Source organism: Vidua chalybeata, chromosome Z, assembly GCF_026979565.1.
Source record: "Vidua chalybeata isolate OUT-0048 chromosome Z, bVidCha1 merged haplotype, whole genome shotgun sequence".
Taxonomy (NCBI): Eukaryota; Metazoa; Chordata; class Aves; order Passeriformes; family Viduidae; genus Vidua; species Vidua chalybeata.
In genome coordinates, this window is record NC_071570.1 from 9724674 (window position 1) to 9750014 (window position 25341).

Sequence of the window (25341 nt, forward strand, 5' to 3'; positions counted from 1 at the left end):
TAATAAAAAATTGCACTAGGCTAAATGAGCATAAAACTAAGCTGGATGCTTAAGTTAAATATCTCAAAATTATGTCACTTAGGATCAAAACTTCTTATATCCCACAAAAGCTTTGATGCTAACAAATTTACAGCCTATTTAGTTATTTAAATAAGTGTATATTAACACAGCAATAAAGACAAATCTAGCCACCCTCAAGTACAAAAGGCAACCCACCTCTGATAGTCTTCCCATCATACACTCCTTTCTCTGAGCGGTTGAAAGAGAACAAGAGAAATTAAAGTTTAACCAACTCTACCTGCCCCTAGACAAAAAAATGTTTCTCTTTGCCTTCTATGAAGATAGACAAGAATGGATAATGATGAGCTGGTGGAAGGCATCAGAGTAGTTTAACACAAGGTGTTGTCTCTGGGAAATAGTTAACACTGTTAATAGTGATTAACTAGATTAATTGTGGAAAATACACCTGCCAAACAAATTGCTTATGATTGATACACACTATATGACTTTACACTTACAAACAGCTAGTAACATTTTAAGTTTCCCACTTACCCAGCTTAGATTTCTCTCACCAGATACAGCCAGATATGGTATCTTGCTGCATGACACTAAGACCAATTATATCCAGAACGTTAACTCTACTTTCACACAGCTACTCACCAGTGTTCAGCTGCCACTATTTAAAATGTTGAAGATGGAAAAATACATGCCATGTAAGTGTAGCAAAAGCAGGTATCCTTCCTTAACATACTAATAGCAGCTTCCTTACAAATGTATTTCAGTACGTTCTTTATTTTTAAAAAATGAAAAATATTTTCCAACACTACAGTTATAGTGCATACATGATTAGATATATCTGAGATTCCTTCCCAACTGGGTTCTTTGTAAGCATGATTTGCAGGTTTTTTTTGACCTGGTGACTGCACAAACTCTGTGCCAGACAACAGATGTCCTACAGTAGATGTGGCTAAGCTTAGGCTTGAAAATCCTTCTCTACAGATTCCAGAAAGAATTTCAAAATTATATTAAAAAAAAATATTATGTTAACAGTCAAAACAAAGTTTAAAACTTCATCTGTGGGGCTTTCTTTCCTACTACTCTCCTGAAAGGACTAGAAGTCTGACTCTACACACATATACAGACTGAATATTATTCCACAATTTTCAAGAACAGAGTGGAACAATACAGATATATTTCTTGAACAGTACTTCCAGTTACTGAGAGCTATTCTTTAGTAAATATATTAACAACTTACTTGTGGGATGTTCTTTTCTTCATCATGCTGGCAGACACTCCTGCATGACCTACAATATAAAAGATGTTGGAATTACTGAGAACTAAGTTCAAAACTTACATAAAAGCCATCATATTAAATGTCAAATCCAAACACTTCATGTTATGACTGATCAGTGACCTGCTAAAATGGGAAAAGGCTCTAGAGAGGTAGACATTGGCTATCTATACATGAAGCTGTGGTATGCTGACCTTGGCTAGATGCCTGGTAAACACCAAAGCTGCTCTACCTCTTCTCTCAGGTGGACAAGTGAGAGAAAATACAACCAAACATTCCTTGGTCAAGAGAGGGACAGAGAGGCATCATTCACCAATTAGCATCACAGGCAAACCAGGCTTTACTCAGGGAATATTCATTTATTACCAAGTAAGCCAGAGTAAGATAATGAGAAATAAAGCCAAATCTTAAAAATACCTTCCTCGGAGCTCTCCCTTCTTCCTGGGCCTAACTTCACTCCCATTTTTTTTCTACCTCCTGTCTTCCAGGTAGCACAAGTGGACAGGGAATGAAGGTGCACTCAGTGAATCACTTTTTGTCTCTGCTGCTTCTTTCTTTCTCCTCAGGGTTAGGGTTAGTTCTCCCTCGTCAGGGGAAGGACTCATCTTACTTTTTCCCCACTGCAGTGTGGGGACCCTCTCACAGGAGCTACAGGCTGCTCTGCAGTGAGCCCCACATGGGCTCACATGTCCTGCCAACAGACCTGCTCCTCTCTCCTCTCATGGGGCCACACAGTCCTGCCAGGAAACTTGCTCCAGTGCAGACTTCCTGCAGGCTCATAGACTCCTTCAATCACATCCACCTGCCCCAGTGTAGGGTCCTCTATGCACTGCAGGGGCACAGCTGCTTCACCATAATCTTCACCAGAGTTTGCACTGGACCCTCTGCTCCAGTGCCTGAAGCACCTCCTCCCTCTCCTTCTGCAGTGACCTTGCACATAGTTTCACTCCTCTCCTACTACAATTGCAATTGCTGTAGGGCAGGATCTTTCCCCTGTTCTTAAATACAATATCCCAGTGGCACTACCACCATCACTGACAGGCTCAGCTTTGGCCAGTGGCAGGTCCATCTTGGAGCCAGCTGGCATTGGCTCTCTTGGACACAAGAGAAACTTCTAGCTGTTCTCAAAGAAGTCACCCTTGCACCCTCCTGGTATCTTGCCATGCAAACCCAACACAGAAACTCAGTGATGAATATAACGAGTGACAGCAACTATTAAAATGGAAGCTGAACTAAACACAACAGAGACAGTAGTTGCAATGGTCAATCAACAACAACAGTGAAAATATGCAAGAACAAAATGACAGAAAAACACTTTCAGAAGAATGCTGTACATAAAAGGTAATGTGCACAGGTAGAAAAATCAAGATTAATTATCAGAATGAAAACTGCAGCCTCAGATCACAGTCAAAGGCCACCTGCATATGGATCATTTACTGGAGTTGACTGAAATAGCCCCTGGTAAAGTGATGGCTGATGGTGACTACATGGCCAGAAGATATCTGGCTTCATCCTGATTCTCCTTGTCTTCCTCACTATACTGCTTTTTAATAGTATGGAGTTAAAATTTCTTCACAGTAGCTTGTTTTGGACTGCTTTGGATTTTTTGCTTCTTGGTTGCCATATCTAAAACAACTTGGTCACAGTGACGGACTGAACCATGTATAACTCTAACGCCTCATGTTTATGTATAAACATGCCTACAATTATAACTAGGAATGCTTGAATTAACACTTGCAGAAAAGTGCTTTAATTTCTCTATAGGCCTAAACAAACCAATTCTTTTAAATTTACACTATGTGCATGTTCCAAGCATATCTAGAATTATATACATATTGAAGAGAATCACACAGGAGTTAAACATTGACAGTACCAGTAATCTTCAAAGTCTTCATAAGTATCTTAATTTTTGTATGCAAAATTTAGGAGGGCATACACAAAGTTACAGAAATGGCAAAATTAATATAATTAATTAGTAATTAAAATAATCTTATGTTTAGTATATTCTAACTTGCATCAGATCTTCAGGAATCTGCATTTCCAACAGTAATTTTTCTGAAATGTTCCTAATTTTTAAAAATTAGGCCTTGTCTGTCAATTACTACAGTAAAGATCCTACTTGCAATTTTTGACTGTTACAAACCCAAATAATTACATTGAGTATTTGTAAGAACTTAGCTGAAAAAACAAAAACCACATCACAAAAAGTTTGATTAGAAACCCAAAGACTTTAGGACTTTATTACAACCTGTAAAAAAAAAACTTTCTAAGCATAATTTCAGTTACCTCTCTGTATATAAGGCTGTGTTCTACTAATATATAATATAATACAACACATTATATTAAAAATATGGTGATGCTTTATTTAAAAAAAAAAAATCAGCTAATCAGAGAAAAGTAAGATTTTGGCTAAAGTACCTCAAGTAAAAACACAGCAAAACAACAGAATAGTGCAGCACAAAAATTTGCTTTCTGTCCACCTCTCAAGGACTCTGTAACCTGTAAGAAGGGAGGTATAAATGATTTATCTTTCAAAGTCAAGAACAGAAACACTAGATTGACAGAGAAGGAAGATTTACTACAACACTTGCAATAAATACAGAAGAGAAGTTATGCCGACCTCTGGGAATGGGATTTTGCTGTTTGCTAAGTTCTCACTTTGGGATCTTCAAATTTTTCATAAGATACAACTTGTTCACTGATGTAATGAGCTCTATACCAAAGACAACACAGAGAACTAAGTACTACTCATCATCTTATGTCAGTCTCTTAAGAGAACTCCCAGTTTAATACATGAAGTAATGGCATTTGGATGTTTAATAAATATATCAATAGCAAGTATTTGAAGATCCTCAGTTACACACGCTCTTGTACTAACCAGATGCTGATTTGCCACAATTTGCCATCCTAATTTGCACATTCTGAATTCAGATAGGTCTCATAGAGATGTAAACTCCTTTTAAGGATATATCAGGTTACACTATTGAACTGCTTGGCTACTGTAGTGGGCCTAATGCTGGCCAAACACTAGTGCACCCACTAGAATTACTTACTCATTTTCTGCTGTGAGATAAGGATTAGGAGGAGAGCAAAGCAGGCTCAAACTTTTAAAGGGTATAAAGAAAACTTTATTAACAGAATTAAAATAAAACTAAGAAGAAATCAGAAAAATCCTTCAGAACACTTCTCCTCCCACCACACCCTATTTTCTTTTCCACTAACAACATAAAGAGACAAAGCCTGGGACTTTCAGTCAGTTTATCACCTCTAAAATAGTCTTTCTTCAGTTCTCTTAGGGAGAGGAGCCTCTCTTGCCATGCCATGGAGACTTCTTCATAAGAAGCCGCTCCCTCCCTCATGGCTTTAATTTTCACAAATAGCAGCTGCCTGGAAATCTGCAATCATGAAGTCCCTCCACGTTTTGGTATATATATATATATATATATATACTGGTGAGAAACATTCTTATAAAATATTTTTAGTGCACAAGTCAGTGTCGGGGATTGCATCACAGTGTCGAAACCACCTGGACAGGAGGAAGGAGAACCTCATTTGCAATCGAATGAAAGTAGCCAGCCTAGAGATGGATCGTTCCTCCAGGTGATCCAAGGAACGTCTGGATGATGATACATGATAAATATCTAAGATTGAGATAGCTGGAGCCATTAGAGAGATACATCTCAATACCTGATTCCAGGAACACAATCATGGATGTACATCACTCCTGTTCAGTTCGTTCAGTTCATTGCAGAGAAAGAACTCCACATGAATATGTGCAGTCCTGAAAGGAAGAAAAGGCACTCTGCCTCGGGCAGAATAAACTGAATAAAAATCACTTGGACAGCACAGCTGGTATGAAACATAGAGGACCCTCTGTGGTAGCGGTCAGACCTGTGTCTCACCCAGCACTGATACCCGGGCTTGGCACTGACCATTTTTGATTGGATTGTGGCTATCTCAGACCGAATTTCAGTCACGTAATAAAAATCTATTTTTATTAAATATTAAATTTGGCTCAATTAATTTTTACTTATAACAAGAAGAACAGAGCAGCTGGACAAAATGACCCAGCCATGGGCGCTCCCAGCCCAGAAAGCCAAATGTGTGCTGGGCTGCATCCAAAGCAGCGTGGGCAGCAGGGGAGGGAGGGGATTCTGCCTCTCTGCTCTGCTCTGGTGAGAGCACACCTGGAACCCTGCATCCAGGGCTCCTAGCAATGAAGAGACCTGCTGGAATCAGGTCATAGGAAGGCCACGCAGATGACTGGAGGGCTGGAGCACCTCCTGTATGAAGAAAGGTGAGAGTTGGAATTGTTTGGCCTGGAAAAGAGAAGGCTCTGAAGAGACCTTATTGAACCTTCCAGTATGTGAAGGAGGCCTGTAAGAAATATGGAGACAGACTTTTTAGTAGGACCTGTTGCGACAGGACACAGGGTAATAATTTTAAAATGGGGAAGATTAGATATAAGAAGTCTTTTTACATTGAGTGTGGTGAAATACTAGCACAGGTTGGTGGTTGCCCCATCCCTGAAAGTATCCAAGTCTTCAGTACAACTTCAGTATCCTTGTGTCTGGACCTCCAGACTGTTTTTTGCTACCCATTGGTTCAGAGAGCATAGTGAATCACTTTATTAAGTGCTAGCAAATGAATTGTGACTTTAAAAGGATTATGAATAAATTTTCTGTCTCCAAAGCATGATTTCAAATTTGGGGCATAGTAATGATTGGAGATATTCTATTTAAAAAAAATCTGATTTAGTTGAAGATGTCCCTGCTAATTGCAGGAGTTGGACAAGACGACCTTTAAAAGGTCCCTTTCATATCAAACTATTTCCTTTTTTTATGACTAAAGGCACAGAAACATTTTTTGTAATAGAAAGTGACCACAACCTCCAGCTTCCAGACAAGAGCAACAGATTTAGGAATTCAACTGCCATATGGTGTTTTGTCATACTTATGTTTGCTGAGGCTCATTAATTCTACCCCTTACATTAAACTCTTAAAATTCAACAGCAAAACTAGAAATCATGTTTCTGAACTTTACTCCAGACAAAGATAAAGAAACAGGGTATGACAAGACTAAAAAAAATAACTGTTCAGGATGCTGGCTTCAAGGGAAATATACATGTCATTTCAGCTGGGGCTATAAGAGAATAGGAAGAAGGATGGGACAAAGCTACTGGCAATTTTCTGCTATTGTGACATGAGCTGGTAATCTCCATGCAACCCATGAAAATCAGACAGGCTCTTCAGAAAACAGCAACCATATTTTATTTATCTAAGTATCTCCTATATTAACAACAGGCAGCAAAACCTAGATGTTTTAAAGTTGTATTCCAGAATCATCTGTGTGAACAGCAGTAATTCCACTCTGTATCTGGAGACTATTTCAGAATTACTTTCAGGGACCTAAGAAACACTTCAGTGTGCTGATTCACACCTAGTATTGCTCAACCTCAACTCAAAAGAGTTTGAAGAAAGGAGGTCTTTTAACTGAAATAGGTCAGAAGTACAGACATAAACCAAATTCTAACTCTACACAAAAGATTTCACTGCAATTCTAAGCAATTCACATCCATGATCTCTTTTCTTAGTTAATAAAGACAATACTAAAACAATTTAACAACTAAAACTTGCTTTTATGAGTGAAAAAACTTCAAATTCTCATATATGACTCAATCGTTATATGCTCATAAATGTGTTAAAAGTTTTCTTTACTAAGAGAGTACTTTTATGTTTTCAAACCATCCAGTAAAGTCTTTACAACTGCTCCTGACCATCATGCAGTTCAGTAGGATTCTGTATCTCTAGGAGAACTCTGTTAAGAAAGACTCCAAAGGACCATGCCTTTCAATTAGACAGCATTATACAAGTGATCATTAGATTTAGAAGGATCAATTGTGTTAACGCAAGGTAATCACATCTTACTTTACAATCAAATATACTGCATATTAATTTTTTAAACGGCTGTATTTCTCCTATATTTGGGACAGCATTGCACTAATTAGAGAGACAGGCAGGCACACTGCCAAGAGCACCTGTCTGATTCATGAAAACGATATCATGGAAAGCAACTCTATACTTTGACAAACTCATAGTCTGTAGCCGTGTAATCTACTGTTGTGTAAAAATTAAACGTCGACCTTGCCTACTTTTCTCCACCTTCAATCCTACCCTTTGCTTCTCAAAAAGGAACTATATACAAAGTATGTTTCCCAGAGAGATTTTAAAAGTCTAGATAATATAAATCACATACACCTCTTCCTTTACACCTACTTTACAACATATATAAAAGCATTTCCTTCCTAAGCACCTACTTTACAACATAAAAAAGCATTTCCTTCCTAAGCAGACAGACAGGACAGCTGAAAACTGGCTTTGTCAAAGATACTACCAACCTGTAGTGCTAGATCGATAAGTCTCTACAACAGGATGAAATTAAAGTCAGTTGAAAAATGTTTTGTTAATGCATCAAATTTTGCCCTATATGAATACCTGACACTAACACTGGACCTCCAGACTGTTTTTTTGCTACCCATACATGATCCAGAAGTCTCCTAGAATCCAACAATTTTGTTATTTTATATTATTAACATATCAAATATAAAATACATAGACTATTTCCACTCTTTTACTGTATCTTTTTCTTTTATTAATTTTTCCTCCTGATAAAGATCATATTACTGCTTTATTATTCAATCCCAGATGACAGCAATTTTATAGGCAAGACTTAAAATCCTAATTTCTACTTAAAATGTAGCTATTCTGGAACCCTACGTGCTGTTTGTAAACTTTCTTGGCAAGTGGCAACTACCATTAAAAATGGAAGGCAGTAAATAAGATATTTGTATCCATAATGCTGTAAAGCTCAACAGATCTGATTTAAAAGTTACTTCTTTAAGTACAACTTTTTTCTTTTTTTACAGCTGTTCTAGGTAATCTCACAGATTCTCTTAAGGTTACCTCATTTAGCCCTATGATGGGGGAAGGCACTTTTCACTAGATCAAGTTGCTTAATATCCCTTTGAACATAACCGTAAACATTTTCAATGAGGAGTCACTCACATTTGGGTAACCTGTTCCTGTATTTCACCATACATACTCATAGTAAAAAAATTCTTCTGTATACTCAAACCTAACTGTACTCTCTGTTTAAAACAATTACCCCATGCACTGTCACTGAAGGCTTTGGCAAATAGCTTTTCTCTGTCTTCCTCGTAAGTCTCACTTAAAAATGAAAAGGCTGCACTCCCTGGAGCCTCCTCTTTTCCTGGCTGAACAACTGCAACTCTCAGCCTTTTCTCATGAGAGGAGCTCCAGCCTTTTAGTCACTCATGGCCATCCTTTGGATCTACCATCTTTCAGTTTGAAGCCATTTCCTCTTTTCCTGTCATTACAAGAGCTTCTAAATAGCTTCTCTTCAGCTTTCTTTTAAGTCCCCTTCAGATACCGGCGGACCATAATTAGGTCACCTTGGAGCCTTCTCTCCCCAGGCTGAACAACTACAGCTCCTGAAATCTGTCCTTGTGGGAGAGGTGTTCCAGGTCTCAGATTATCTTCATGGCTCTCCTCTGTACTCACTCCAACTGATCCACATCATTCTTACTTTAGGGGCCCCGGAGCTGGATGCAGTACTCCAGGTGGTGTCTCATTGGAGTGGACTAGAAAGGCAGTAACACCTCCCTCAACCTGCTGGTCATGCTGCTTTTGATGCAGCCCAGGATGTGAGAGGCCACTGGGGCTGTGAGTATACCCTGACGGGTCATGTTGAGCTTCGTATTTGCCAACACCCCCAAGTCCTTCTTGTCAAGGCTGCCCTCAGTCCATTCTCTGTCCAGGATCTATTTGTGCTTGGAATTGCCCCAACGCAGATGCAGCACCTGGCACTTGGCTTTGTTGAATATCACAAAGCATAGAGGGCCCACTTCTCAATCCTGTCCAGGTTCTTCCAGATAGCATTCCTTCCCTCCAGCATGCTGACTGTAACACACAGCTTGGAGTCATCAGCAAACCTGCTGAGACTGCATCCAATCCCACCATCCCTACCACTGAGTAAGATGTTAAACAATGCTGCTCACAATACTGACACCTGAGGAGCTCCACTCATCACTGTCTCCATTTGGTCACTGAACCAAGCATTTAAGACTGTGCACTGGATCTCTCCTTTGAAACCTCTACCTCTCACTTGAAAGGTAATTGTATTACTTTTGGAATCAGTACATGTTTCAAATAAGTGACAGCAAATTTTAACACAGTCTCAGGTAAAATACAAGTTTGAAAGTCTCCAAAGGGTTACTGGGAAATCCTCCAGTACCAGTTCCAGTATTCAATGAATCAAACGTGTATTTGGAAGCACCCAAATGGTCTGTTGCTTATGAATTTTAAAAGTTAACTGAGTTTTCCCAATTACACTTGCCAGTTGGTTCTTGAGAGTTTCATAAAAGCTACAATTCACAAAGTTTGGTAATAAAAAATATGTTGCTTTCCCCACACAGGTCACTGATTAATAACTTTTGACACAACACAAAATAGAAAGGTCAGATCTATACTGCTAAATTTACATTTAAATTTACTACATAATTTTTTAGCTTGTCTTTTCAAGCCATGATCTTCTAGAATAAAAGCAAAATTTCTTTTAAAACAGGAATTATGACATCTGTAATTATTAACCTCTGCAGAAAATCATTCATACATTTAAAAAGTCAGTAAAGTAAGAATGCTTTTCATCCATTAAAAGCAAAGAAAACCATCCAAAAAGAACACCTCACCTGCATCAGCTCTGGACCGCTGACCTGGTGATTTTCCAAATGGGGTCTTCATTCATCTGTGTTTAAGTGAGCAGCAAAGCTGCTTGACTAGGGTGAAAATCCAGTTCTTTCCAACTTCCAGGATATTTTCTTTTTAGTCTTAGGATGAGACCACCACTTATTAATCCACCATTCAATCAACGACTTGTCCTTCTTCAAATGTAGAAGATGCTCTTTCAATTACAGTACTCTGAAAAACAAAACAGGTGAAGTTTGTAAGTGGCTTGATTTTGAAACAAAAATATTCTATCCTAACCAATGCTTCACTTTAATGCTTGTTTTCATATGTAATAGGATATTCCTTCACCTTCTGTTATTCTGAAAATATTCAGCAACACAGGACACATATGGCCAAAAAAAATACAAGGGCTGCTACTTTTATCTCTTCATCACAGTAAATTTCCAGTTACAAAGAGAAATGAAAGCTTCTTAAAAACCATTGAGCTTAACACAGGGAAGTATGACTACTAACTTAGAGAAACTGTACTACCTTTACCGGGTTAAAGCACCAATCAAACAATCTAATCAATCTATTTGGTTAGAAATATCATGCTCTCACATAGTAGAATAACTTTGCTTCACAGAAGTTAAAATAAGACTGTTGAAAAAAATGCAACACAAAAGCATTTAAAAACATTGATTTCACTGCAACGACTGCTCATACCAGCAATTTGTGGAGTACGTCAACAGTTCATAGATCTGATGATTCATAGATCTCTTTAAGTTTCTGGCACTTCTTTCTACCTAAGATCATTGAATTCCTAAAGCATTTAGTCATCACATTCCTCTAGATAAGGGAGGTAACTGAGGACAACTTTTTGATATCCTTTTCAGGATTTAATAACAGAAAATTTTGACCATGTGAAAAAAAATCAAAGCATTACAGGTTAATTTATTTCAGAGTAACATTTCTGGGCTAGAAACATTTACGTATAAGAATTCACTACTTCAGTGTTGCTCACAAAAGAGGCAAGTGAAATCAGATCACTTCCTTAAGAAATGTCACTGTTAATCTGTGAGAGACAGGGCCTGGCTAATCTGTGAGTCAGCACTGTATTCCTTCTTTTACTTCGGTTTTGGAAACTGTTGTCAATTTTCATACAGGATGCCCCTAACTAGTGATCCAGACAAGGGAAAAAACATAGCTTAAGCTAGTGCCTTACTGAATAAGGGAACATAAAGGTGATATACCTTGAGGTATGGTAAAACTGTAACACAGAAAAATGCATTTACATCTAACACTTGACAATTCTTTCATGAATTTTACCCATTAACTTCTTGGAACAATACAGCAACAAAGAGCAATATACCTAGGAAAAATTGGTAAGGAGTAATCTGCAGTAATCTTTCTTTTTAGAAAGAACTAAAGCAATTTACAGTCAGGAATTCATAAGAATTTGTGAAATTAAAAAAAATATTTACAGAAACTTATTAGTTTCCCATATTTCATCTCATCCTGAAATCTACCAGTGTATAGCCAACAATGCTAAATTATACCATGGCAACAATATTCCAATAGGAAGTAAGTCGTTTGCTTAACTATTTTACTAGAAATACAGCATAAGGATTATTTTTTTTACTGAACTCAGTTTTATTCTCCTATGGACCAAAACACATTAACATAGAAGCATCACAGATTATGAAAAACCAACTCTAAGTTTGTAGCACTGCTGTGATATACTGCCATACTCAGTCTCATAGGTATGACATAAAAATAAAGACTGTTCTCCTCCAGAGAATATTATTATTAGTTGAGAAGTAACTGTAATCTTGTATTATATCTTCTGATCTACAAATCCCCACAAAACTAGAAGAACAATCCCTCCAAAACATAAACCAAATCACCATCACCACCTCCACAAATCCACAAAACATGAAAGTTCTTCGGATTTAGAAAATAATACACCCCTTTACAGTAAGCTGTTGAACTGTTGTCCTAGGGAAGTATTTTGTAACACCTGTAATATACACTTTTCCCTCACAATATTTCCAATTCATAGTAAAAATATAACGTACTAGATATTTTGATTGCACTGCTTATGCAGTTATGTATAGAAAAATAACTAAACCACCATGAAAGATATGGTTTTCTACTAGTTAAGTATTTTTTTTAATAGAGTATCCCCAATCATTACTATGCCCCAAATTTGAAATCATGCTTTAGAGACAGAAAATTTATTCCTAATCCTTTTAGGAACAATAAAATTTGCTAGCACTTAATAAAGTGCTTCACTATGCTCTCTAAACCAATGTATGGACACAAGGTTAAGTTAAAACCAGATCCAGCTGTTTAAACTGATTTTCTAGAAACTAAGCCAGTAATTGTTACCAGTTCAAAGCCTTACTGAAGATGACACTAATATTCTGAATTCAATTTACATTTTAGTTGCATAATGACAGTTCTGAAGTTACTAGCAAGGAGGCATAAAACCTCATTTTCTGAAAACAAACTGGTGCACTTTAAGAACACCTTGAATTTTATGAATATATAAGTTAAGTCTTACTTATTTGATTACAAATACACAAAACCCTGTACAACTTAAGGTTCTTAAAAGTGATAAATGACAAAATATCACTTAATGCCAACATGCAAATATCTTGATCTCCTAATATGGAAAATCAAGAAGAGAAGATTATTAACTCACAAAATGAAAAATATTTTACTGCAAGTCTCAAGAAATGTCCTACTTCACATAAAGGTGGGAAAAACAAAACCAAAACACACTTCTGATGCACTCAGTCACAATAATCTGTTCTGTGTAGAAAGAGCAGATATTCCTTGTTTGGCAATGTGTATGACCTATGAAACAGCCAACTTTTTAAAGTCATTCTGTTGATAGTGGCAGATACACTAAAGCAAATCCAACATAAGTAGGGATTTTTTGGATACAAAGTGACATACCCAAAGCGACTTTACAGACTGCCAGTAACTTTTGGAAGAGAAGTGCCACTGCCTACTTGTCAGACACCCATTTCCCCAACATCCAACAGCACAGGTCATGATCAGTGCAGCTGCAGGTTTCACTTAAAAGACAGACATTGTTTTGACTTGTGAGCTGCTTCTCACCAGCCTAGGTGTGTTGTTCATCTGTTTTTACAAGCCTTTCTACACAAAAGCATACTTTAGAAAAAAGTGTGGAAATTAGATGACTATTTAATCTGATAGTAGTCTAATTACTGCACAGTGTTTCAGAGGCTATTAAGTGTTAGATTAAAAACACTAGCATTACAGATTGTCCATCATACCAGTTCTATTTGAGAATAGTGGAATCATACTATCAAAATAGGCAGAAAGACATAACATAAAGACAGAAAAAATAAAACTCATGAAAAATTTTTTTTGCAGTATAAAGGGAAATTGTGGAAAAAACAACATGCACAGACTTCAGTTCTTACTGTGAAATATCTCATCCCTTTTCTATAAACTTAATTGTTTACAAACATTAAAATGTTTATATGAGCATTTAACTCCATGAAAATAAGTGTAACCACCTAAAATAATTCTCTAGCTTAGATTTTACTTAACATTCATGTCTGTATTTCCATAAAATTGCATACATTTCACTGCAACACATGGCACAATGCTGTTTACAGCATTTTTGTGAAAGCTTCATGGCTCTGCTATCCAGTGAAGAGAGATGTTAGCAGACAAAACCAGTGATAATTAATGCTGAAACCAAGCTCACAATTTTAAGTGCCTCACTCCTAACCACCATAGTTAAATTTTACCATCATGAACACATAAGGAAGTATTTGGTGAAGTATTTGCTTTAGGGGTAGAGAAGTTTGAAAGGTGAGGAAGGGTAATAGCATGCGTTGCTTGCATTTAGATGATACAATTTCAGCCAAAAGTGGCAGGCTTGCACCTTCTCAGGTCTGTTCCAGCTGTCAGAGCCACCACTAATCAGGCCTTCTGGCACCACCTGGTGGGCTTCAATATTTTTACTTCGCTGTCTAAAAGACTTCTGTATACAACTCGCCGGGAACTTCCACTGCTAGCTGCTCAGGAGCTACATTTTTGTGCTACTTCACAAAAATGTTCTGGGGAAGGAGTCATTCTAAACTGAAATGCATCAACTAAATTCCTTGGTAAGCAATTGTGACTTCCATAAATTAGCTCAGAGATACTGCTACATGTTTCAGATGAAGAAGTAGTATAGTTTATTCCAGCAATAACAAGTTGGATGAAGTATGTTATTCAAACTCCCTAATCATTATTATATGAGCAGAAAGGATCATTCTATGCAAGGCTTCTGCACCTGCCTTCCAAAAGGCAATCTTACTGTTAAGATATCTCCTAAATAATGGTTGCAATAAAAATATGCTGGTTTTAGTTTGTTACTGTTGGGTTTCTTTCTTCGTTACCTAATAAAAAAATCCCAAACACTTTCCTGTGGTACAAGAATTCAGCAACTCAAATGACAAATTTTTGAAATATCCTACCAGCTGAATCAGTATATTAGTTATTAGGAACTTCTTTTATTCTATACTAGGAATTTGTGTAGGTAGTAAGATCTGATGTCTGAGAAGAAAGTACTGTTACAGTACATGAAGTCTGAAGATAAACGTGATTTACAGCTGACAACTATGGAAATAATACTTTTCAGAAACATGTTTATGAACTGAAAGAAAAATCAAGTCAAATCAAGTATGACTGCCTCTCCACTATCATGGCCTCTGCAGTTTGACCTCTACCCAGAGAGGTGCTGTCCACAATTGTACAAGAAAAAAGCAGCACTGGTGTGGAACTGTGTGTGCATATACACAAACACACCCACACCACTGCACTGGGACTGGCTGTATGGGGCTTTGACCTGGTCTAGGGAAGAAGTTCCTGCCAATGGCAGGGCAATTAGACTAGATGTTCTTTAAATGTCCCTTCCAGCACAAACTACTCTCATGACACAAAATTCAAAGTTAACTCCACATTGCAATGCCATAGTGATGAAACTGCAGATTACTCAGCAGAAGACTAGAAGAATCTGAAATTCATGCACACTGTCTTTTGTTAACAAGGTGTCTTTAAAATTCGAGAGCACACTGCAATTTCTAATTATTTACTAAAAAATTTAGCATAAACAAATGGGAAAGTTATTTACCATAATGAAAAACAATATAAAAAGGCTAGCTAATAAGTTCTTGCGGTTGTAGGGAGGGGGTGGAGCTCAGAACTGCATGGGCGTGGCTTATATTGCTATTCTCTACCATCTACATGAGCACTACAGGGCACAGCTGCTGGGGAAAGAAAAAGGGAGTACCCTGCAGAAATGATGCAACTTTGTTTACCTCTTCCTCTGAGAGGTTGCTGGAATCAGCTGAGTGGACCATGCCCTCTCTCGCCACTCCTCATCCATTCCTGTCCCTCAGGAGAGTGCAGCTCTAGGTGGCGAACAAAGCTGAGCCCAGCAGAACAGTTAAAAGCCCTGGTGATGCTGGGAACCGAGCCCTAGCAGAGTGAAAAGGGCAAAAGTAGAGGCGCTGGGGTGGGAATCAGCCATGGGGAACAAAGCAGTGGCACAGCACAATATGAGTGATCTTGCTTTCAGGGGTTTGTCATTGTTTTTTCCATTGTCTCAGGCCTGCAGGACAGGGAGTGTCTGCCATCTTGTCTTTGTCCCAGCTGCCACAGACAACTACATGGAGGTGGTGAACACCCATTTTTGTCTACAATGCACCTTCTCTTCTTGTATACTTTTGTTATTAATACTGCTGCTATTACTGTGCATTTCTTATTCCACTGCTACTCGCTTTCACTAAATTGTGATCTCAACCCATAGTCTCTGCCTTTGTCGGAAGAAGGAGAGAGGCTTATTTGGAGTTTAATTTGTGGATGGGGTCAAATCACTACATTCATTGGTGCCCACTGTGAGCCACAAAAGGGTAGGGATAACTTTGATCTAAGAATCTGTGTATTAGGTACAGAACTCCCTAGTTACAGCTGCTCTATTTGTTCATGGAGGTGTGATATTTAACCCTGCATATATTCCTATACATGCTCCCCATGATGCTATTTTTTCAGAGTAGGGAGAAGGATCAGGATTGCTTTGTTGCTGTACTGTGTGGTATCAGTTTATGACGGGATAACATCAATGGCAATAAAGGTCATCTGGGATATGTGTTCAGTGCTGTTCACCTGTCCTGGCCTTGGCTTCTACCTCTGAGGATTCATTAATAATAGGACCCAGCCTGTAGAGGGGTCAGAGGACAATGATTTTTCTCAACCTTTCACCTCTTTTTCCTCCTTTGGACCTGCTACAACAGTTTTTGAGAATCTTAAATTCCATTTGGATGCTAAAGAAAGCATATTCTAATTGCAATGTCTGCCAAGTTTCTTCAGTGCAGTCTAGAATAAATGAAATTTAGAATAAGTTAAGTCTACACAATGTTTTGAGTAAGCATAGACACATCTAGGGAAGTTGTTCAGTTAACTGCCCTGGAGCTGAACAGTCATGAGTAGCATGGAATAGCAGAGAAAATAAGCCAGCTTTTAAACGAGTATGCTGCTCCAGTTGTTTTGAAGTTCACCCCTGAAAAATATAGGACCGTGATAAAAAGTGGCAAAATATTTGAAAGAAAAATGCTGTGACAACTCCAGAGAGGCGCAAAGTTATGCAACTTGCTGACACTTGTCAGACACTGCTTGTGTGTCTGACAGCACTCTCAGGGGAAGGAAAGGAAAGCAGAGCAACAGGCAGCGAGGTGACTCAAACTGCAGCTGAACCAGAGGAACAACCCATGTCAGCTGCAGCTGACCCTGTTCAGAAGAAAAAATTCAAGACCAAATCAATTCGCATTGTGAGGATGAGGACCCTCAAAACCAGAGGGAGAGACAGGGCTGATCACCTGATCCCTATCCATGGGTGAGCTCTGACATACACAAAAAGATAACAGCCACCAGCCTGGTGAGCCCTACTGACCTGGCTGCTTGATGCTGGGATACCGTGGCAAATGGTGCAACACTAGACGGCAACGAAGGCAAGCAGTTAGGATCCCTGTCCTGGAATGCAGGCATTGACCAGGGGATTTTGAAAAGATCAGAAACTCTCAGTCTCTGGAAGTACCTCCTGTCAAGTCTAATGCAGAGATGCACAGATGACCTTTTAGTGCACCAACACAAGTGGAAATATGATGGAGGTAACGGATCCAGTACCTGAGAGAATTAGTTGTAATGGAGGTAATCTATAAAGATTCAATTCAAATAACAAGCAGTCCCCTATAAATACAGATGGCATCCAATGTACATATACAAAACATGTGGTGAAGCTCCTACAGAGTCTGCCAGTGTCACGTGCCAACTCACTGGCAGAGAAGTCATAGAGGGAAGGAGAAAGAAAAGTGAACAATTTGGCTACCAAAGTCCAGCTATATAAAGAAACTATCTCCATCCCAATACAGGACTGCATCTCATCTGTGAAATGACTGACCAAGGACTTACAACAATTCAATGGGGAAATTAAAGAGGACCGACAACAATTTTAAAAAGACTACCAAAAATTTAGGGAGGAAATGTCCCATGCCCTGCCAGTACAGATCAGAGTTCCTGCTATTAGGCAGCAGGTGCTCTGCAGCTATAGAGAGAGGGTACACACCACAAGGTAATCTGTGGTTCTACATACATGACCACCGAGAATACTTGAGGAAGTGGGACAGAAAACCCACCTCTGCTCTAGCAGCACCTCTGTTGAGACGAAGGATAAATATACCACATTAAACTCTTTGATAATAAATGCAGCTCCTGTTTTCCTTGGGCAAGACCGTAGAGAGATTAAAAAGGCTGATGTTATTTCTGATCGCCCTGAAGGTCATATTTACAAGAAGTAACAAGTACTATGACCAGACCAAGAGATGCCCTGCCTCTAAAACAGAAGGGGGAAAGGAATAATCAGGTCTACTGGAATGTGGATCTGATACCCTGGCACATTAGACCTGTAAGGAGGCTTTAGTTGGCACCAACACACCATGTTCCCTGCCATCAAGGTATGTAGGGATAGAATCCATCTATATTTCTGGGCTGACGGGGGGATCCCAACAGCTGACTCTACTGAAAGCTGAAGTAAGCATGACTGGAAACGAATGACAAGAACATTCCCTCAGGAAACTGTGTGTCTGGGTGCCAAGCACAGCAGAGTCCAGAGGAGTTGAATGGAGATGTCCAAAGTAGTGTCACTGGTTCAAGAAGCCACCAGGAATGATACAGTGGTGCAGTGTGATGGATGGTCTTGATTTTGGGGGTTTGTCTGTTACTGTTTTCTGTTGTCTTGGGCTTGGGGACAGGGAGAGCTGGTTGTGAAGAGTACCTGCCATCTTGTCTTTGTCTGGGGAAACCACATGGTACTGAGTGCAGGAACAGCCACCATCTTGTCTTTACCTTGGTCACCAGGCAAAGCTAAGTCATGGTGGTGAATACCTGTTTTTGTGTGTAAAGCCTTCTCATTTTCTATAGTTTTGTTATGAGCATTGCTACTATTACTGTGTGTTTCTTATTCCACTCCTCTTTGCTTTCAGTAATTGTTATGTCAACCCATAGTGTCTGCCTTTCCCTCATCTCTTACTAGAAGGGCAGGGAGAAGAGATGTGGCTTATTTGGAATATCGTTTCCAGCTGGTGTTAAACCACCACACTTAAGAAGACAAGAGTGAAACCAGGGAAGTTGACATAACTTAGGAATCCTAACAACATTTGGTAAAACTATAGTAGAACAATAACTATCAATGGTAATTATGCTGAAGAACTATCCCAAAGGTTTAGAATTAGATGGGTAGCTTTAAAAAGGATACTATTCTTTCAGAAGGTTGCTATCTCAGGCAACGGTTTTAACAAGTTTCATTAAACCTATAATCTTTTAACACATGTCCTTACCATCGCTCTCTTAAAGTTAGGAACAGTGATCAAGGTGAAAGGTGGATTTATTTTGTTTTAGTTTGTTAACTTGAAACATTAGTATAGTCTTACAAGATCCCATGTAGATAGGAACCAGTGAATACTGCATTCAAAAGTTCTTACACACATGAAAAATAAAGATGAATGGAAAGAACAGCCAGAGAGAAATCCTAAAACTGCAATTTCCATTGTTATCTATCCAGGCTTGTTTTTTATTTTCTGAATTAGCAAAATGTAGCTATTAGAGAACCCAGTATAGTTTGTGCTTTACTTCCATTTCATTTCCTTCATGTTATATATCATTAAATCAGCCTATCTCACTTAATCCAATTCAGCATTACAACAGATGAAATGAACTCTGACAGTGTATATTTGGGTTAATTTGTAAGGGCAGCAGTAAAAACTTCACTAGAGCTGTTACTATAAAACAATACTTTACACAAACTTACTTATCTTACTTAATTTCAGAGACTTAATAACATCTTTACAGGATCAGAGTATTACCTTGCAAGACTAATTTTCAGCACTCCCTCACTACACTTCTAAATTGCAATAAAAGCACCAGTGAAGAGGTCAGGAGGGCACAGGATTCGCAGTCCACACGTTAGAATGCAGCTAGTTCTGATTTAAGAAAAAAGTGTTATTGGCTGAATGATAAAAAGGTGTTGTTTTCTCCAAGCTTATAAGTAATTTTTAGTGGCTACATTTACATGTATTTTAGCATACCCTTATGTTTACATATATTTGTATGCACATGTATTTGTAATATCCTTTATCATTGTCGGAGATTCAAGACACTAAAAATAAAGAGCCTTCTTATCTGCATTAGAGCACCCATCTATCAATAGCATCAAAAACCAAAAAAAACCAAGGAAATAGGACCTTTCACTGTCTACTGAGAAACACCAAACAAACATTCAAAACAGAGAGCAATCATGTTAGCTTCTACCATGCAGGAGAACTGCTGAAAATTACAGGAAGAACACATTGTGTCACATTTGATGGCAGGAGTGGGTGTTCCTTGAAAATTCCTGGATTCTTGGGAGAAAAATCAATTTCAGAATTCTAAGCACTATGTAAAGAAGGATATGGTGTTTGTCTTAAAATATTCACATATAAATATGTTTTGTAGTTTAAAATGTGTAAAATCCATAGGTGAAAAAGTATCTGTGAAATGTGAAATTTCCCAAATGTTTTCTAGCCCAAGCTAAGAGTCAACAGACCTAACTAGTGCCACATCACTGACATTGATTATTGAAGTTCAACTTTACGAGTCAAGGTCTTCCAGACAGCAAGAAGTACTTTCCTGAAAGTTTAGGTATCTAGAATCCAATGCCTACTCTTCTGAAATATACCAAGGGGTGACTTTCTAAAGAGTGTATAAATCCTACTGCATACAAAGAATTATTTCAGACTTTCTGGGCAACTACAAATCAAGATTATGTCATCTTGATTCTCCTCTGACTGGCTTGATATTTTATGCCACCCCTCAGGATATAGTAGAACATGAGTGTGGAATTCTGGCCTCTGGCTACCATTTTCACTTGCCATTTGGGTACTCCTTAAAAAGATCATAGGGCTTGCTTCCTTTGTGGGTCCTTCTGTGTGGAAGGTAACATTTTCAACATACTTGAACACAAACCAAAATAATAAGTATGTATGACCACGAAAGAACTACTTTTTAGCTTCAGGGTTACAAAGGCCCAGGCTGTACCACCTAGGGTTTTGGGGTTCTTTCCTTTTGTTTGTTTTTTGTTCTTTTATAATGGGGAAGGAAAGAAAAAACCTTACTAGAAATTGCCTAAAGAATATCAGCAAACAAAACCAGAGGTTGAAGCCTGATCCATTAGAGATCTGGAATTATCAGTTCCTTGCACATGGGTAAGGATCTCAACATAACCTGTGAAAAACTCTATTATTAACTTGCCACTATCTGTCCATGTACTTGAAGAAATCACTACGTAGGAAACTTTAATATGCAGTTATTGTAAGGAAACTCTACTCTGGAGGTTCACAGAACTGTGAGCTCCATGCACAGAAATTCTTCTCATAAAAAGATTCCTTTTTAAGGGCTCTTGTAACTCAAACCCAGATGGAAATTAAGCTCCAAACTGCCACTTCCTTTCTTCCAACTGCTCCACTGAGAAAGGGACAAAAAGGCAGAGATTATGGATTGAGACAACAATGCACTAGAAAAACAGCAATGACCTAAGGAGCACAAACAGTAGTAGCAACAATACTAATAACAACAGCGAATAAAAGAGGGTGATCACATGCAAAAAATGCTTATAGAAGTCCAACTGACCCAGAGTTACTTGTGTCCAGTGATACACAGATTCCTGAGACAAAGGAGAATATTGCAGACAATTACAACAGCCACCATCTTCTTCCCTGAGCCCGAGACAATGAAAAATAATGGCAGACAAATTGTCTTGGGAAGTTTAGGAAGGACACTTAGAAACTTGAATGCACCAGAGGAGAGCAACAAGGCTGGTGAAGAGCTTGGAACACAAGCCCTATGAAAAACAGCTGAAGGAGCTGTGGGTATTTGGCCTGGAGAAAAGGAGGCTCAGTGGTGACCTTATCACTCCCCACAACTTCCTAAAAGGTGGTTGGAGCTAGATGGGGGGTCGGTCTCTTCTCTCACAAGAACATGAAGACACAGTCTTAAGCTGCACAAGGGGAAGTTTAGGTTAGACATTAGAAAAAAATTCTTCCCTGAAAGAGTGATTGGGCACTGGAATCATCTGCCCAGAGAAGTGGTGGAGTCACCATCCATGGACATATTTTAAAAAAGACTGATGTGGCACTCTGTGCCATGGTTTAGTTGATGAGGAGGTGTTAGGTCATAGGTTGGACTTGATTTCAAAAGGTCTTTTCTAGCCCAGTTCATTCTGTGATTCTGTCTCCATCCATGCTCCTTCCCCAGGCCTGAGGCAAAAAACACATGTACAAATTCTCCAGCTGGACTGCACACACACTACTCTATTGGCTGCTTTGCTGTCCTGGAAAAACAGAACAAAATAATGGCTGTTCTGCATAATTCCCTTTTTCTCCAATTTAAAGCCATGCCCTCTAATAATGATGGAGCTATAAAGTAACCTGGCCCTGCCCACACAGCTACAGGCTCCATCTCCCTCCTGGCAACTGTGATGAAATTAACTGTCCTAGCCAAAATTAGGACAAGTGTGAAATTAAGATCATAGAATAAGGATGAAGAATTACAGATCAGAAGTTTAACTGTTAACAAGGGAGGGAAGTGAGGGAGAATACAGATAATTCTGTATTGGCATGCTGTAGAGAAATTTCTCGTGGAACAAGGACATGCTATCCTTGATGCTATTCCTTTGCAGGAACTGGACAACCCTGGCCTGCAGATTATAGAGTTACTTTAGTTACTTTAAAGTATTTAGGACATCCTTGAAAAGACAATAAGTGTTGGGGAAGATGAAACAAGAAAGCCTTATAGGTACGATTGCCTAGTGGGGGATTGGGAAAGTGCAGAGAATGCGAGCCAGATTGAGATGAAAACGAGCTTTGAGATGACAGACCTTGGTTGCTAAGTAGCTAGTGGGCAGTGGTGTAGCCGGTGGAAGATAACTCCCTTTTTTGACCCACAGACAAAGCAAAGGGTCAGATAAAGTGTTCTGTCTCATTCCTCAAAAATGTAGAGTATCTTGCATTTATAACCCTCCCCTGAAGTATGATGTATCTGTAATCCCATTGGTCCAAAGTCCTTTTCCGCACCCACCTTCAAGCCCCCTTGATAAGGTGTAGCCGAGAAGCTGGGGCCATCTTCTTTTTCTTCTTCTTCTCTTCTATTTCTTTTTCTTCTTGCTCTTTTGCCTCCCTCTTGGACCCTCTCGCTATCTTGCCCTGCCTCCACTCCTTGGGGCCTGCTTTGAGCTGCACCTGGCAGGTCCAAGCAGGGCCCCCACAATAAACCGTATATCCTAAGACCGGGCTCTAGAGATCTCTCGTCTCCATCTGTCCTGACTGTCCTGGACCAGCGCTCACCACAAATAAGCTTTGTACAAACACAATAGTCAATGCTGGATGCTGAGTAGTATATGAAACCTGTCACGTACTATAACCTGATCAGACTCTTATAGTATAACAGCCAATAAGTAAGTGACTTCTATGTGTAATTATATCACGTTAACCAAATGAATGTTATGTAAGGTGATAAAGTTATAAAACATGAAAAAATTAGACTTTAAGAGGATGACATCTAGCCATATTGGTTTGAGTGTCATTATTCCAGCTGGCTCTCCGTGGGACCCTCTTCAGCATGCTCTTTCTTTTACTGATGATATGTATATGAGCAGCTGCTTCCCATACACTTTACTACAGTAGGAATTTTCATCCTGATGTATTAACCAGGATGTGCTAACCGAGTTTTGCCTCTGACGGGCACAGAATTAGCACTTTCCTGTTGCAAATTCTTCCCTTCTGTCACTGACCTCAGGTTTCCATTGTGATGCCTTATCTTACAGGCAAGTACCTTCTGTGTGGCCTTGACAGTCTGAGACAGGAAACTCTGCTCTTTAAGTCCTTACACCACCCCGTGGCTCAAATACTGCCCTCCAGGGACTTTGTTCTTCAGCTCATGGGTTGGCCACAAGGGTGATGTATATGAAGCAACAGAAGGAGAAAAGACAGAAGCAGTAACATGAGCAACTGTACAATATAAAATAGCTAACCAAATCATTAAAAATGCAAATCCAATGGCAGTCATCAACCCAAGTCTCATTAACCATTTCCCCTACCCTCTGAGTCCCAAGGATCAAAGTACTGACATAATCCAGGAATTGGGGCTAAGTCCTAGAAAACTGTCTTGGGCTTGGAGTGATGGGTAGCAATTTCTTCAATTCTGCCTTGGGCTTCTTCCATCAGTGCCACAGCATTGTGAACAGTGATACAGTTTTATTCAGTTTTATTATGATTTAACATTCCACATACCCCTTGCTCCCTTAATAATAACATATCTACAGCGCTTTTTGACACTTTTTTTGGACTTGCAAGGTAAGGTCTCTGAACTCATACCTGATCCAGTCACTGAGAGTATGTATCTTGAACATAAAAAGTTCTCATGCAAAATAGAAACCAGCTATCATACAAAAGGTTCTCATGCAAACACATCAGTCCATTGGGCCCATACTCTATTTCTCCAGGGACAGAGTACAGCTCTGGAGAGGGTGGGAGGAAGACAGGGAAAAGGATTCACTGGTGTCCCCTGGGTCCTTCCTCACTCTGGGCTTCTTGATGGTGGGCATCCCCAAGTCATTCTTCCACAGCTACTAGCTATACAGTCCAAATTCACACACAGAATCAGACAGAATCACTAGGTTGAAAAAGACCTTTAAGATCACAGGGTCCAACCCATGTCCTAACACCTCAACTAGACCAGGGCACTGAGCGCCACATCCAGTCATTTTTTAAACACATCCAGGGATGGTGACTCCATCATCTCCCCAGCCAGATGATTCCAGTACTTTATCAGACTTTCTGTAAACTTTTTCCTAATTCCCAACCTATATTTCCCTTGGCCTAGCTTGAGACTGTGTCCTCTGGTTCTGTCAGTTCCTGCCTGGAGAAAGAGGCCAACCCCCACCTGACTACAACCACCTTACAAGGAAGTTGTAGAGAGTGATAAGGTCACCTCTGGGTCTCCTTTTCTCCAGGCTAAACACTCCCAGCTCCCTCAGTCATTCCTCATAGCGCTCATGTTCCAAGCCCCTCACCAACCTTGTTGCCCTCCTCTGGACATGCTCAAGCATCTCAACATCCTTCCCAAACTGAGGGCCCAGAACTGGACACAGCACTCAAGGTGCAGCCTCACCAGTGCCAAGTACAGGGGGAGAATGACCTCCCTGGGCCTGCTGGCCACACCATTCCTGATACAGGACAGGATGCCCTTGGCCTTCTTGGCCACCAGGGCACACTGCTGGCTCACGTTCAGCCGGCTGTCAGCCACGACCCCCAGGTCCCTTTCTGCCTGGGCACTGTCCAGCCACACTGTCCCCAGCCTATAGCACAGCAGGGGTGATTGTGGCCAAAATGCAGGACTCGGCACTTGGACTTCCTAAATGCCATCTTATTGGACTCTGCCCATCCATCCAACTGTTCCAGGTCTCTCTGCAGAGCCCTCCTACCCTCCAACAGATCAACACATGCTCCCAGCTTTGTTTGCATATTTACTAGTGTTTGCATATTTACTATGAAAGACTCAACACCCTCATCCATGTTGTCAATAAAAATATTGAACAGAACTGGCACAGAGCCCTGAGGGACACCATTGGTGACTGGCCACCAGCTGGATGCAGCACTGCTCACCACCACTCTCTGGGCCCAGCCATCCAGC

The 25341-nt window shown here is 39.5% G+C and overlaps 1 protein-coding gene across 19 annotated transcripts in view; it reads right to left on the reverse strand.

Annotated features, from left to right (window-relative positions):
- SPIN1 (spindlin 1) overlaps positions 1–25341 on the reverse strand; it is a 61371-nt gene that overhangs the window by 12157 nt on the left and 23873 nt on the right. For 7 of the 19 annotated variants that reach the window (XM_053968973.1, XM_053968972.1, XM_053968969.1 and 4 more), the window contains exons 2-3: positions 10059–10287; positions 1256–1304 (exon numbers count right to left, since the gene is read on the reverse strand). In XM_053968973.1, the coding sequence (XP_053824948.1) occupies positions 1256–1304; positions 10059–10110 (101 nt within the window). In that variant the 5' untranslated portion in view covers positions 10111–10287. Of the gene's footprint in view, positions 1–1255; positions 1305–3709; positions 3791–3911; positions 4005–4978; positions 5094–10058; positions 10288–19481; positions 19599–23440; positions 24091–25341 lie in introns of those variants that run through there. The other 12 variants (XM_053968960.1, XM_053968962.1, XM_053968965.1 and 9 more) reach the window with 10 other exon arrangements.